We start from the raw sequence: 15,387 nt of genomic DNA, 5'->3' as shown, positions 1-15,387 counted from the left end.
ATTGTTTTATTTAAAGTACTTTTTTATTGGTCTTAAAGACTCACGGTTTGTCAAGTAATTTAAAACATATTCAGTCACAACGTATTTCACAGTTAAAAATATATATATATTTTCTATTTTCTTCCAAAAACAGCATAGAAACATACAAGTAAGATGTTGAGCTGATAGTCCAGGTGATGCACTGTCATGTTTTCCCGTTTTTCCGTTTAATCACGGAATGGATCCAGTCGAGATAATTGACCACTCTGGTGTAAACTCCAGGTTTTCCCGGCTGGTCGCAGCCCTCGCCCCAGCTGATGATCCCGTACAGGAAACTGACATCACCCTTCGCACAAGCCAGCGGGCCTCCAGAGTCGCCCTGAGGAAGCACATAAGTGGACATAGCTCACGCGTGTAAACATGCATGCACCGATCAAAGCTCTCGCATGCAAACAACTGAGTCACACACTTGAAACCCGATGCATCACTAAAAATTGCTCTCCGCCAGCGAGGTATAAACAGTCGGCTCTGACGTTCGCTGTGAGAGGACGGAGTTTAAACGCTTCGAGTGGCTGGTGTGTCGGTGAAGATGCCTCAGAAACTTCCACTTCTGTCCAAAGAATCTCATGTGCTGCCACGTTTAATTAGAAAGCAGAAGGCTTGAACTAAAACTGAAGCAGGAGGTCAAGCCTGGATTTTATATTTCCCAAAATAGATCATGATGAAGCATCACTTCCTGTACTCGAGGGGGATTGAAGTCAATTTTTATTCGTTTCCCCTGAATTTAATAATTCAACGAAGAAAATCGCACATATAAAATGTTTCGCTTCAATTCCTCCAAAACAAGATAAAATAAAATGTGAATGTTTATTTTTTTCTTCACAGTGTTAGACCATATTGCCTGTTTATTGTGCTGCCTCTTTACTAGGCACCTAAAAAAAAAAAAAACAATATAGTTTGTTTTTATTGAAAAAAATAATACAAAATGATGCCCTGGAGGTGCTCCCGACCTTAATCTGCACAAAATATGGAATTACACCCATCATCGCATTTTAGTGTGTGCAATATTGCGATTGCACAAGAATGCTTGGATGATATATTTGGTGGAATGTTAGATTTTAGTGTGATGCATTCATGCGCCGCATATCAGTCACATAAATCTGGCCTGTTAAATAGACTTTAACTGGCGTTGATGCCCTCACCTGACGAACATCTTCATTGCCTGAAATGCTAAAGTTCATGTAGCGTGTTCGCCGTGATGGTCTAAAACTTTCCACTTAGTGTTGCTGTATAATATTCCTTGGAAATTGTGCAACTCTATCTTAAGTTGTTGATTTTGTCACCTGCAGGACGACCACGTTTTAGCTCAAAGACATAAATGAGCATGATTGAAGCCCAGATCCGAGTCACACTGAGAACATGTGTCAAAAATAATCCGAGTGAATCAAAACACGGCGAATTTATTAAGGCACCTTACACTGATTTTTATTTAGGCGGGCCTAAATAGAAATGTTCACCACACTGTTTTTTCAGATTTTGTTTGGAAATCATTTCTAAATCCCTGTGAAGCACATCACGCATTAGCTTGAATAGTCAGATTCAAGCTGATTCTGCAGTGTGGCAAAATGTGGAAAACGTGGCATGGATACTTTTGATCAGACTGTAACCATTTACTACAAACTTTTCACGGTTTTTCCTCACGATGTGCCCAGCAATCCCTGCAGGCTCGACTCACAGTGGAGGCTTTGACCCTCCCAATCACTCCCCGCTCGTCTGAATGCGCTGCCTACCTGGCACGCGTCCACGCATCCACTGAGTCCCGCGCAGATCATGTCGTCGGTGACGTGGTTCCCGTACACTTGTGGCCGCTTGCAGACGTCATGAGAAACCAGCCTGACTCCTGCCTCCTGCAGAGTAGAGTAACCATTTGCCTCTGTAAAGTCGAAACCACAAACAGCTCATTAATTATGTAGAAGATAAGAAAAAATGAATAAATAGTAAAGTTAATAAGCTCCTCTTAAGTGCCGATTCCACTCACTTTCACGCATGCGTCCCCAGCCGCTGATCGCGCAGCAGTAGCCCGCGGGAAACTTCATGCTCTTTTCTGGGAGGCAGATGGGCCTGATGAACGGGGTTCTCCTCACACACCGCCCGTCCTGCTTTTTCAGCTTGATTAGAACTGAGAGAAAGAGAGAGAGAGAAAAAAAAACACAAACATGAGCTTACGAAATGGGTTAGAAAGCTGAAGAAAGTGGGAGACTGGAGGACTCTGGGGGCAACGCCCGGCAGTAAAAAGCACAGCTGCCGAGTGACGCAGAGCAGGGGTCTTAACTCATTTGAGTGTTTCTAAACAAGGACGGCGTTTGTTCAAACTGGAGTGACTCGCTGGGACATTTGTAACCGAATCCGTGCTTGACAGAGGCGGTTTTTGATACAGGACGATGGGCAGTCGCTCAGGGGGTTATGAAGAGGGGCGGCACACAAGCAGACGTTAAAAAAATAAAAAAATAAAATAAGTTGGCGCTTAATGGCGAGCACGGGGAGACCGTTTTACAAGCTGCTTGTTGGACTGCGCTGCGTTGAATCATGCTCCGAAAATTAGTTTATTTCCTACATTTTATTTGATTATTGGATGCAAGAAGGAGGAACTTTTCCAGGTCATCAACGGTGCAAGGCTGCTTACCGATGTCGTGTAGCGTCGGGTTAAAAATGGAGAAGCGTTTATGGAAGACGTAGTCCTCCACCTCAAAAGTCCGAGTGTTGGGACCGGTGGTGTTGAAGTGGTGCTGACCGAGAACCACGCGCAGCTGAGACTTCAGAGGGCTGCAGGGGGAAAATCAGTTTAAATCAGCTATAAGCAACACAGGGTCACGATAAAATAATACATTTTCCATATGCAAACGAGCTTGTCTGTCTGAAACCAGACCATCACAAAAGCGCCCACTGAGAAGAATGATCTCTCCAGCGTGAATTTAGGAAGAGGTTTTGTGACTCTGAAGCTCTTGGATTAAGAAAACGAAATCCCCATCTACAACCCTCTAAAACAGTGTTCAGAATATAATGCTTCCCTTTTCACATTCTGTTAAAAATATCTGTATAAAAAGAACAAAACAAAATATTTTTCAGTTTATATTTAATAAGTAGTGCAGCTCAACTGCACTGCATACTTGCTGAAGAAGCAGTGAGCAGCAGAGAGGACCCAGCAGGAGGAGATCAGACTGCCGCCGCAGAAATCAGACTGGCCGATATAAATGGCTGCCATCCACGGGTGAGTTCCCGGCAGGGCTGCGTTTCCTCCGAATATCCGACCCCTGGCAACCGCTAACCTCTTTTTGTGTTTTACACCGCACACAGGATTTCCGACTCGCTTGGAGGAGTTGGGCTTTTTGATGTTAGGCAGGGCGTTGAATGGGATAATCCGTCGAGAAGCAACTGGAAAAAAAAAAAAAAAAAAAAAGAAGGTTAAAGCAAATAAATATTCCAAGCAACAAGACGCAGCTGTTACTGTAGCTCTCTAAATAAACGAATGCCTCGGCTCATCTAACAAATATCAATACAACACACAAATAATCAGATTAAATGCAAGCTGTGGTTTTTCAGTTGATGATCAACAGACAAAAGTCATCCAAACTAGCCAACAACTGGGTGAAAAGTAATTGCTTTTCAATTAAGCACCAGGGTTTACTCCAGAAAACTTGCTAAGCCCGGTGTTGGGGGCGCGAGGGACGTTGATTTTTGAGTTTTAAAATGTTTAAAGACGATTACGTATTTTTGGAAGACATTATTAACAACAAAAAAGGCAAACATGAAAAAAACTAAAATACATAAACGATGCTTAGCCTGGTGGGGATGCAAGTAAAGCCTGTTGACCCGCCAGGCTTAGAATACACCGGGGGAAACCCTGAGCACCTTTTCTGCAAAGTGGAGTTTCACTATTTACATGGTCGACAACTTAAGATGAGCTAAAAGCTCTTTAAAAACAGCATCAAGTTATTCCCTGATCCCAATAAATGAGGTAATTTCTAAGGCTTTGGGACTTCAGTGAACCACAGTGAGTCGTTATCCATAAATGCATAAAAGATGGAGACACTAGTGAGCCTCCCGAGGAGAGACGAGAAATCTGATCTCTACCAGAAAACCATCTGTGACATTAAGCCGAAGCAGACTTGGATCGCAAAGTGGGACAATGAGCCAAATCACAACAATAAAATGAAGTTTCAGAGTGGTCTAGTCAAAGTACAAACTTAAAGCCTGATTTAAATGCTGTGGTAGAACCTTTAGCATGTCATTTTACATTTAAAAAATTGTTTGTTTTTTTACTTTCTTTATCCTTGATTTAAATGATTACATTGAAGATCTGAAACATCTTCACAGCTCTACTGGTAGTTTCCTTCCCAGTGACGTTCCTGGCCTCCTTCCTGCTACAAGCATCCTCTAAGAGAGACAAAGCCTCCTCTGTCTCTATGCAAATCGTCTGCTGGAGAGCGGCTCGGAGAAGATTGTGAATTCTGTGCATACCCCTGGCATCGCGACGGTGCGCCGACTGTGCCAGATCCCACTCGGCTCATAAACATTCAGCTGCACCTGACATGACGTGTTGATTCGGGGTGAGTCATGCCTCATTCTTGCCCCGCGGTATCTGGCTGAGCCCAGGTTCGAGGAAAAGCTCCTTAGATAAACTCTTGCTTTTGATTGCGGCGCGGCTCGGAGGAGATTAGCGGCGCTCAGTGGGCTTTCAGTTTTTCTCTTTCAGATCGGAAAACGCCAAGGTCTTTAATCAAACGGCTGGGTGCATGATGGAGCGCCGGGCTTATTCTCAAGCGACAAAGTGTCACCGGGTCGATGAATCAAGAGTCGCGATACAGAGGGACTTGAATGCCTTGAGATGGTAAAATGAAAACGTGTGGGTGAAATGATATTACATTTTTGAAGATTAAGGTTAAGACTAATACGAATTTAGTTCACCAGATATTTGCCTGGCTATGATAAAGCAACTAACCACAAGTTCACATCTTCTGTGTTAAAAAAGAAGCTATTGAAACATACTTTTTCTCAAGAGAAATTAAATTCAGACTCCGAGGGTTGTTTTGGGTCATTGTGCATCTTTGCACAGCAATTTGGTTCCTTTTTCAACGATTTAGGTCTGCTTTTAGCATTTTCCTTTCTGTGTTGAGTTTTGCTACATTGTGGTGCACTTCAAGTGTGTGAGATCAATTTGCGTCTTTGGTCAAATTTAACAGTTCGGCCTCTCACCCACGGCAGCTTTGTAAAGACGATGGATGGGATTTAATGATTCTTACATCAAACATGTCGAATATGGCTTATGGTTCATTGTTTTAACCCCCATGATGAGATTCCCTCTAAAGATGCTCGTAACTCCTTATTTTAACAGTCCAGACAGCAGGTATGTCAAAACACAGTTTAATCCGTGTTCGCACTTGTGCAGAAGCTAAACTCTACAGCTTTCCATGCCTCTTTTGGGGGCAACTGTGGGTCTACCGGTGTTTGTTTTGTTTTTAGAGGTAAGAAAATTAAGAAACCATAAAAACGGGACAATATTTCACCATTTAGTATATTAAGTGAGCCAAAGAGCTGATTACAGACTCCGTATACGACAGATGGAAAACGTGATCCTATCTCGATACGGGTGAAGCTACAAGAGCGACATTTTAATTTCTAACTCATTAAACCAGTGAAGGTAAAAATTTTTAAAAAATGAAGTTGGTCCAAGGGATTCCTGTTTGCCGGACGTCCAGAACCGACTGTGTTTGGGGATACAGCACTGAGGAACATCACTGGTCTTATAACCTGCATTTTCTTTCGATGCGCTTTACAAAAAGAAATCTGTGAATAAGCACATCTTCTGTGAATAACTTAAAGTTATGTTTTGAATAAATATCCTCAGATGCTGAACCACGGTAAGGCTAAACTAAAGAGGTAGAATTAGAAGGGAAGGTCATCAGATTCTAAGGCTGTTATGGATAAATATACCATCCACATTATGCTTGTCCACCAAATTACTTTCCGTCAGCAGAGGTAGAGGTTTTGTATCGTTTTTTTTTTATTTATCAACATTTTTCAAGGATTTTACATCTTGCTTGTCATGAAATGTGCTTTCTTTCTCATTTCCTCTGAGCATTTCTTCCTGTTTTCGACATCATGTTGATGTCCAGGCCTTACACACAAGAAGGCCCATTTTTGTAATTCAGCAAACGCCGTTTCCTCTGTACCTGTCAGCTGTTGCCAATCTGGCGTCACGCAGGAGGGGACGCTGCAGTATTCCCAGGAGATGGCGCTGTCAGTTACTGTGTAGCACCACGGCTTCACGTCCCCATCTGGGTTTCTGTGCACAACACAGATGCAGCGGGTTACGCAACACAGAGGCCGACCTTCTCATGTCGGTTTTTCAGGGTAAGCCGACATGAGAAGGAAGAGAAAGAAAGGATTTTCTTTCTTGTTATCAGAATGTAGCCTAAAAGGCTTTCTTTACCGATTCTTAAAATGGTCTCTTGGACGTCTGGAACGCTTTTTCAACACATACCGTTTGATGTTGGTGTACCGTATTGCTGCGAGGTAGTCATGGCAACAAGAAAGGCTAAAGAAAAACAGTGGGAACCGGACACAGAGCAACTGTGTCAGAGATTATTCCATTTTATTTTTCTTTTGTCGCCGTGCGCTTCTCAAACGCTGAAGGTAGTTGTTAATGCTTCCCGGTGTGTGGCCTCATCCACTGGAGGTAAGGAGCGAGCCGCTTTTGCTAGCGCAGGGCTTTTAAAAGAAAGCTGGCAATGTCTGCTTTCAATTAGAATTTATAGGAAATATAAAAGCGAGTCTGGTTTTCCTGATAAGACCTCCGACTTCTCTTATTAATTTCCATTTCTGGGTGCACACACCTGCAGAAGGCGTGCTCCCCGAGACCTTTGAGGGCCGACGCGTTCACCGTGCCGAGGTGGAGCTCGTCGAAGAGCAGGTCGGAGTTCCAGGGCAGACACCGGGCGCCGGACTCGGCGGTGCCCACAATGCCTCTGTAGCCCGTGCCCCTGCTTTTGTAGCATTTCGTCTCCGGCACTGCACAAACACACGCCACGGGCAGAGACACACGAAGCGAAATCAGATTTATCCCAGCGAAAACTAAAGTCAGCTGAGAGAAAATGTCACTTTGTATCCTCGCCTGCCACTATAATTAACACAACATTCATGAACCTGTGAAAAACCAGAACATTGAAACACTTATATTCTAAGCAGCACATAGAAGGGAGGTTTTATTCATAATTTTGTTACATTTTTGAGTGAAACGGAGTCATGTTACGGTTACTTACCGAGGCTGCAGTCGGGTCCACTGTAACCATTTCTGCAGTAACACACTTCCTTTCCGGTGGACGTGATCAGCCGACATATTCCCTGGTTTTTACAAGGGTTTCTGCGACACTCTGAAAACACACAGAACATCACATGACCTATGAATGGCATAAACGGAGAAGTGAAGCAAGAACATCCTAGAGCTGTTCACCGGTGGAGCAGCTCTTCCATCTTATCCAGTTTGTTCAACAAATCCGGCCTCAGCCTGACTTGATGTCAAGTTAAGTCCAAGTAACAAAAAGTCACGTTCACCATCACGCACAAGTGCAAATATTGAAAAATTCCTTAGAAATATTTCTAAATTAGCTCCACAAAATTTGTTTTCTGAATGCGAAAAAGTGCAACAACAAAAAAAAGTAATAAATCACAAAATCCCAGAGGGACTGATCAATGTGATAAGCTGTTCAAAATAATTTCATTTTAAGAAGAACTTATTGAATGCAGAAACATGTTTTTATTAATATTTCAACTGTTTAATAGATTTTCTCAATACAGTCTCCTAAAACTGGTCCTTGAGAACATCTATGGTGGTGATAATATGGCCAAAAAGGAGAATGAGTTTGTGAAACGAGGCTTACATTGATGTCCACATAAAGTGCAGTATTTGCTTTAATCTAAAGAGAGTTTGGGAGTTCTTGCAGCTCGCTCTCCACTATTTTCTGGAATCCTGACACCGCTGTGTGACTCTAGGAAATCTGAAGTAGGTGTGGCTCAGGTGGAAAAAGAGTAACTTTTGAGTAACGTCTTTTCTGCTGCTGAGGGACCTCCCTAGCAATTAATTAATTTGAGCTTCTCATGAATCATGTCCTGGCCGGGGGGGAAACTGGCTCCTCTCCTTGCCTCCTCTGGCAAACAAACCCATCTCATGGCTCTTTCAACAGCCATTCAGCCCAACGTCTCTGGTTCAAGAGCGGCCTAACAAAAGCAAAGCGAGACCTCCACGTCCTGGACGCGTCTGCTTGTGTGGGAGTTCCTGAAACTCTTGAATGGGGTTCGCCTGCTGCCTGGGCAACTGTTTCAACCGCACGTTTTCCTTCCACTCAGTCGTCCGTTAACGTGCTTCGATAGCGAACGCCCAACTTCTTCCGCAATGACCATTTATGGGCTTGCGATCTTTGAGGAGGATGTTAATGACTGTGTACAAGAACTGTCAGGTTTCAGCTGAGTAGGCAAGATGGTGGCCGGATGGATTTTGGATCTTCATTAGTTGTAGTGGCCTTACTCATCACTATTAACAGAAGATGATCGATCCGTTCATATCCCACTGTTATTTAACTGTTTTACAACCAACCTTTTTTTGGCCTTCTTATGATGTTTGCCTCTGTATTCAGACTGAGTTAAATATTAAGCCGTTTTCTTCTTTGCGTCAACAGATTTTTCTTTTATTCTGGGCAGAACTGATGTAATTTAAGCCCATAGCATGATGACAAAAAAAAAAAAAAAAAAAAAGGGCCAAAGGGGGAGGAAAAAAACCCCCCAGGTGAGATCTCTTCTTCATGCGAGAAAATCTGTCAAATTCCCACGAACATCCCTCCGCTCAGATAAAAAGCCCAGCGAGGACCCGCGGGGTGTGTTCTATATAACACCTACCCTGAGTCACTGTGAGTCACATAATCTGCCTTTTATTCAAAGGCAAGGTTACTCCTGTAGCTATGGAGCTGCGATCAAAGAAAGGGAAGGGCTGCCACTGCCGAGGAGGTTGTTTAAAAAAAGAAAAAGAAAAAACATTCTCATCAGAAAAAGAGGGAAGGTGATCCCTTTCATTCAACGCAGCAGTTTGTTCAATCTGTTCTTCCCTCACGCTTGTCTCCGTATGCTTCGATGTAGACACAATCAAAGAAGTCACAGGTCAGAGGGAGAAAACACCGCTGAGGTCAGCGCAACCTCCCATCCTGGGGTTTCGCTTCTCAACCAGCCAACAAACAGGACGCACTCGAGGCACGGCAGCAAAGGCAGAAAGCGTATCTTACTTGTGTAGTGGACGCTTTGACAGCTGACTTCCCCCGCCTCACATGTGCACCGTTCCACGTTACGGAGGTGAATTCGTCCCCAAGACTCTCCGATGTTGTAGTGCCGCAGGTGTGAGGCTTCATAGCACTTCTCTGAAAAGGCAGCGGGTGGAAACGTGAGAGGAGATTAAAGGGCTCAATGGAGCGTAGCGAGGATGGATGAGGTGTGCGAAATGCATGCTAAGTGGCTGAGCTTTTTTTTTTTTTTTTTTTTTTGCTGTTGTTGCATTGACTGCATGTGTTAGAAATGAGGAAACGTTAGTAACAAGTGAGTCAGAACTAAGTAAACACTGGAATTTCTCTCAAATTGTTGGCTTGCGATCAAAAGTATGATAAAAACCAGAATGAATGCAATGATTTTTTTGTTTTTGCAAAGCTTATGAAATAAATGGGGAAAAAAGGAACATTCAAATAAAATTTCCTTTTATGTAATAGTCTTTCACAAGAGCCTTCATTCTTCATTCTCCTAGGACTTTTTTTTTTTTTTTGACAGTTTTTCACATTGCAACCAGAAACTTTGCTGTAATTTTGGGGATATTTTAATGTGGTACCAACACAAAGTAGTGCAAAACCGTGAAATGAAAAAAAAGCAACACGTTTTTCTATGTCTTCATAACTAAAAAATATCTAAACCAATAAATAAGCAGTACTTTTACAATTTACAATTCTGGCCTTTATGGAAGAGTGGCAAGAAGAAAGCCAACGCTGACAGAAAGCCAGTAGTCATGTTTGCATCTTGTCACCGAGTTGCTCAGGTTAAATAAGACCAAAATTAATCTTTCTGCTCTGTGTAGAAAACACAATGTGGCTGCAAAGACCGGTTCCACAATGCTTTGATTTATGTGAGCTGTCTACAAATGAACACTGATAATGTTTTTTTTTATTAAATGTCGACACTATTGTGTCATTTCTCCTGTCACGTCACCGTTTCCATTGCTTTGTGTCGGCCTGTCCCAGAAAATCCCAGTGAAATACTCTGCAGTTTGTGGTTTAAAGATAACAAAATGCTTAGAAGTCTGTGAGAAATGAATCATTTTCGTTGCTGAACATTAAGCCAACCATAGCAGAAAACATGAGCGCTGACTAACTTTGCTCGCAGTGTCTCCCGGTGAAGTTCTCGGGACACGAGCAGTGAAAAGATCCCGTTTGTGGGATCGCTGTGCAGACGCCTTTGTTCTGACAGGGATTCCTCCAGCGGCAGGGATCGATTTCTCTGCGAGACGCACCTGGAAAAGGAAGGAAAATAACATTTTAACGGAGGAAGTGAGTGAAACCCCCAGTCCGATTACAAAAAGGACACTCACCAACAGACTGAGCACAGAAGCCCCACTGTCTGTCCCGGTCAAAGTTGTGTGTGAGGGAGCACCTACGACAGAAGAAACGGGACGACGCTTCCTTTAAGCATAGACGAGTAAAATGCACAGATGCTGATGAATTCACGAGTTTTGATTGATTTGTGAATATTGTTGTGAAGCACTTGTTTTCTCTACAATATTGTCCTGCAGCTATTTCTGTTGAGTGTAGTAAATATACTGCTGGATACTCAAATCCAACAGCAATGAGCTGGTAATAATGTTATTCAGTCTCATGCGATGCTGTGCAGACACTCTGTCTGCGCCGATGAAGACTTACTCACCTCTGTTAAGGCCAATGTACAGAGACTGAGCAGAAAATAGATCCTATGGAGGATTTTCAACATGAAAGCCACCAAATGGAGCCAAGAAATATCTGGATGATCAACAAAACTTTTGGGGAAATATTTTGTGGACAGATGAGACAAAAAAGTCGTGCTTTTTTGAAGGTCTGCGTCCCATTACGTCAGCCGTGAAACCAGCAACATTTTCCTTACAGCCAAACACGTTGGTGATGGTAGTGTGATGATCAGTGTGGTGATCCAGATCTGGACGAAATGCTGTAATTAATGGAACCCTGCGTTTTCTATCTGGATGGCTAAATAAAATAAAATAAAATAAAATAAAAAGAAGATTCTGAAGTGGACTAGTCAAAGTCCAGAGCTAAATCTAGTTGAGACCTTAAACAACCTGCTCAAGAACTCTCCAAAGTGGCTTGAAGGAAAGTGGCCCAAACACTGAGTGACACAACCGGTTATTAGGCTCAGGAATGTTTTCAGTACAGGCGCAGCTTGGTTTGGCTTCATTCGTTCGATAAATGAAATCTGGGTCTCGCTTTAAAAGCCTTTTGCATTCTTCAACCACCCACTCATCCTGTTACCTCTCAGTGAATTTACAGTGCAGAGCTGCAAACCTGCTGCAACACCGCTGGGCCCGTGAGCTCATCACGGAGACATGTGGGCTCCTATTGCAAAAACTTTAGGTGTAGGAGGACAAGCGTTGTTGGGCCATATATAATTGCGTATAGGTTGCTCGAACTTGTTGGCATCCACCCTTCCTGTCTCGACTCCAGGTGACGGCAACTGGAAAGATATTCAGCCTGTCTTGGGTTGTTTCTTCCAAAATAATAATAATAAAAAAAAGGAAGACGTTCCAACTTGAAGTCATAAAAAAAAAAAAAAGAAAGAAAGAAGCTTCATTACGGTTTTATCGTGGCAGCTGTTTATACACCCCGAGGATGAACTGCCAGAAATACTAAATGTGGTTTAAACCTCAGCTGCTATCACAGTTTTAGAGGAAGTGTCTGTGTTTATCTTGAGCTACCTTTTAACACATCCGACGGAGATAATTCAAGAGTAATGAAGACATGATGACATGATGAGTCCCGCCAACAATTCAGCAACTGGGGAATTATGCAAGTCTCCCTTTTTTTGGGGGGGGGGGCAGATTACTTCATCCTCTGCTATGATGACACTGCTGCATGAATCCCCAAGCACAGCCAGCTGTAAATAGGTGTGACTGCGCTGCTCGAGTTACAAACTGCATCAGCGATCATTCAGCAATTCGTCATGCTAGCCCGCTAAACGGCTGACGAGAGAAAAGAGTCTGAGAGAAGGGAGGTTTAAGCTTGTTGCAGGTCAACCACTGCAGGTGTAGCAGGGACTCACCATGGTTTGGAGCTGGAGCTGGTGATGCAGCGGTGATGGAGCCATCCGCCCTGACGAAAAGGGAACTTGCATTCTTGGCCAGATGTGGTAAGAACTGGGAGGAGAACCAAAACCGAAGGGAAAAAAAAAAAGCGGCTTTCAGTGTGTTCACACGGAGGAAACACTGACGCCTGGCAAAAAAAAAACATATTCAAATGCGTTTAAGTAGGAGGAGCTGCAGAGATCAGAGGCTCAGGTGGGAAATGTTTAAGACTGGGGCAGGGTTTCACCTTCCAGCTGGAAAATTACCCTAAACATGCAGCCAGGAACATACTGGATCAGAGGATCTCCTCAGGACTCGCAGTCCTTCATGCACACTTAACTCAAATGATTGCAGATATGCAAAAAGGTTCAGTGTGTCATCACTCAGCGCTGCCAAAAAGACTAACAGCCTGTACATCCTGCTCAAGAACAGAGAAATGTGCTATTCTACTAAAGCTGGTGAGAAGTTGTTTTCCTGGTCAGGACATCTCATAAGTGAATTTGTTATTTTGCAACCATGTATTTATTAATTTTTTGTACACATAGCTTCATTTTATTATATGTCTTATGACATCATGTTTACAAATTAAAACAGGTGTCATGATCAGTTAGTCAAGTAGACTTTTTACAAAATACTTTTAGACGGATACTTTTTACTTTTACTTGAGCAAAAATATACAGAAGTAAATCCACTTTTTTTTTTTTTTTTTTGGGATACTCTCCCAAACTCTGCCTACAACCGTTTTAAAAAGTTTAAAAAGTAAAGGTAAAAGTAGGAAACCTGAAAGAAAATTGGGTTTCTACTTGTCACCTTGGAAACATGGTATTGATGTACACTTAAAAAAAAAAAAAAACTTTTTTAAATACCAGAATTTGGGGAATATTCTATATCTTTCTCTGTATAATTAGATATTGAGATCAAACAGTTACTCCGTTAAGTAAACTCCAAATATAATATTTTAGTTTTTATTCTCTCTTACGTTTTATTTTTTTTTACTTGAGTAGTATCTGGCTTCTCTGCCCACCTCTGGATAAACACTATATTTGTACTTCTCTTCCCAAAACTTAATATCACTTCCTTTCCAGAGAACTTATACTTAATTTCCAAACATTTGCTCTGACTCTGATCACCACAACTGAAACAGAAAGCCTACCTTTCTTGGTCGGCGCAGTGGGGAAAACAATTTCAGATCCAAACACCAACATGCGCTGAAAATCAGTGGAATGAAAAATGAATTTTTTGCTATTTGATTTTTTTTTTCTTTTTTTTTTTTTTTTTTTTTTTTTTTTGTTATATCCGCACGCAAAAACAAAACAAACAAACAACAAAACAAAACCCAGGAGAAAACTTACCGCTCTTCCAGTGAAAGCGAGTAAGAGAAAAGCCAGCCTGACGTGTCCCATGCTGAAAGTTCACATCTGGCGCTCTAGAGAGGCTAATTTCCTGAAGTCCGTGAAGCTGTCACGTTATATCTGTCAGCTTCAGCCAGCTCTCGGTCACAGCAGACCCGGGAATCCCTGCAAGTAGCGTCCTGTTCCTCACCGTTTTAGGCTGCGATGAGTAAACCCGTTGCGTCATTAGCCTGATCTAAGTCAAACGCATCCCGTATCCAGGTTGGTGTTCCCTCTGTTTCTTCTCTGCAGCCGCCCACGGCTCATCACTGAAGCTAATCGGCTGGGAAGAGAGGGCAAAACTTTCCACCCAGAGGCGGAGAGCAGGAGGTGAGGACGCGGGCGGCGGGAGCACTGCCGTACACACACACACACACACACACACACGCCCCCCTAAAAAAAAAAAAAATATATTTTTTTTTTTAATTATTGATTATACAAGGGGGGAGGAGGGACTGGTTGCCGTGGGTGAATTATTTATTTACAAAATAAAACTAATGTAATTTGCTACTGTACCCGAGGAAATTGCGTAATTGCTTTACAGTTACAAGTGAAAGCAGAAGTTAACTTATTACACTGTATAAAAACACCCATGATTTAATTATTTGTAGTTTTTTTCACATTGTCTGACGTGAAATCAGAATAAACTTCTCCTATTTCAGGTCAATTTGGGTTTCCCAAAAAAAAAAAAAAAAAGTTATATTTGCAAAATGCCAGAGCAAGAGAATTTTAAAGGCATTTTTTTTATTACAGTTTTTAAAAAGTTTAAATACACCTCATTAGTGTTTGGTTTCCCTTAAGCTATGTGACTTAAATGCATATTATATATTTATTTTACAGGTCAACATCTTGTTCAAAAAACGAGGCAGCATGAACAAAAGCAGCATTTATTCTCCTCTAAATATTTTATTCTTTGTTTAAATATCATATATCTCTAAGCGCAAGTGTCATTTGTTGTCAGAACTCCGAAATTCAGACTTCTGAGTTGGAAAAATACTTTGAATGCACTTGGAGCACTCTGTGGTGGTGGGAGCGTGTTTATTTTTTTACATCTAAATTCAGTGTCACGCTTCGCACCTGCAACTCCGCTGAATAAGTTGAAAGTGGTGTTGGTTAGATGCAGAAACGGTGGCCACTTCATGCATAAATGCGACGCAGCAACACTGTGTGTTTGAAACGTAAAACAGTTGAGCACCGCTGGATAAAAACACATGTCAGGAAACTGAAAGAGATGAGTAGCGTGTGTTGTTGACAGAAAACATTACGGCGCTGCGGTGCATGTCGCATCTTGACGCAGTGAAAGGACGTGGCTGGAAACACCTGAGCGTTTCTACATGCGATCACACCCCGACGGCGTCTCCATACCAACCGTGTGTTTTTTTTTTTTTAATGTACACACTTTTCTCATTTCCGAGCACTTTTTGAACGCTTCGGCGTTCAAGTCGGGTGATTCGAGGCTATTTATAGTGGTGATTTACTCTGGATAAGAGGGGATCTAAGGAAAATGTTACAGGAGGAAGCGTAAGTAGCACTGTTGAGACTTATTTCTTACAGGACAAATGGCGCTAAAATAAACGTCACTTTATAAGTTTTATAATGTTTAAGTCA

The 15,387-nt window shown here is 42.3% G+C and overlaps 1 protein-coding gene across 2 annotated transcripts; it reads right to left on the bottom strand.

Annotated features, from left to right (window-relative positions):
- Positions 1-94: 94 nt before the first annotated feature.
- On the bottom strand, positions 95-14,166 carry hgfac (HGF activator). 2 transcript variants are annotated; one of them, XM_015050353.1, is made up of 14 exons: positions 13,741-14,166; positions 13,542-13,596; positions 12,367-12,460; positions 10,652-10,713; positions 10,436-10,573; positions 9,309-9,440; positions 7,299-7,409; positions 6,873-7,047; positions 6,210-6,322; positions 3,147-3,411; positions 2,663-2,802; positions 2,018-2,158; positions 1,770-1,912; positions 95-358 (listed from the first exon to the last, which is right to left on the bottom strand). In XM_015050353.1, exons 1-14 carry the CDS (start codon positions 13,789-13,791, stop codon positions 185-187), a joined length of 1,794 nt encoding a protein of 597 aa, XP_014905839.1. In that variant the 5' UTR covers positions 13,792-14,166; the 3' UTR covers positions 95-184. The 2 variants fall into 2 exon arrangements, with proteins under 2 accessions (XP_014905839.1, XP_014905838.1); XM_015050352.1 differs by having other exon boundaries at positions 13,542-14,166.
- Positions 14,167-15,387: the final 1,221 nt, after the last annotated feature.

Source organism: Poecilia latipinna, unplaced genomic scaffold, assembly GCF_001443285.1.
Source record: "Poecilia latipinna isolate Pla-1442-1.1 unplaced genomic scaffold, P_latipinna-1.0 Scaffold986, whole genome shotgun sequence".
NCBI classification, from domain to species: Eukaryota; Metazoa; Chordata; class Actinopteri; order Cyprinodontiformes; family Poeciliidae; genus Poecilia; species Poecilia latipinna.
Note: the sequence above shows the minus strand (reverse complement) of the source record. Positions and strands in the feature narration are given on the sequence as shown.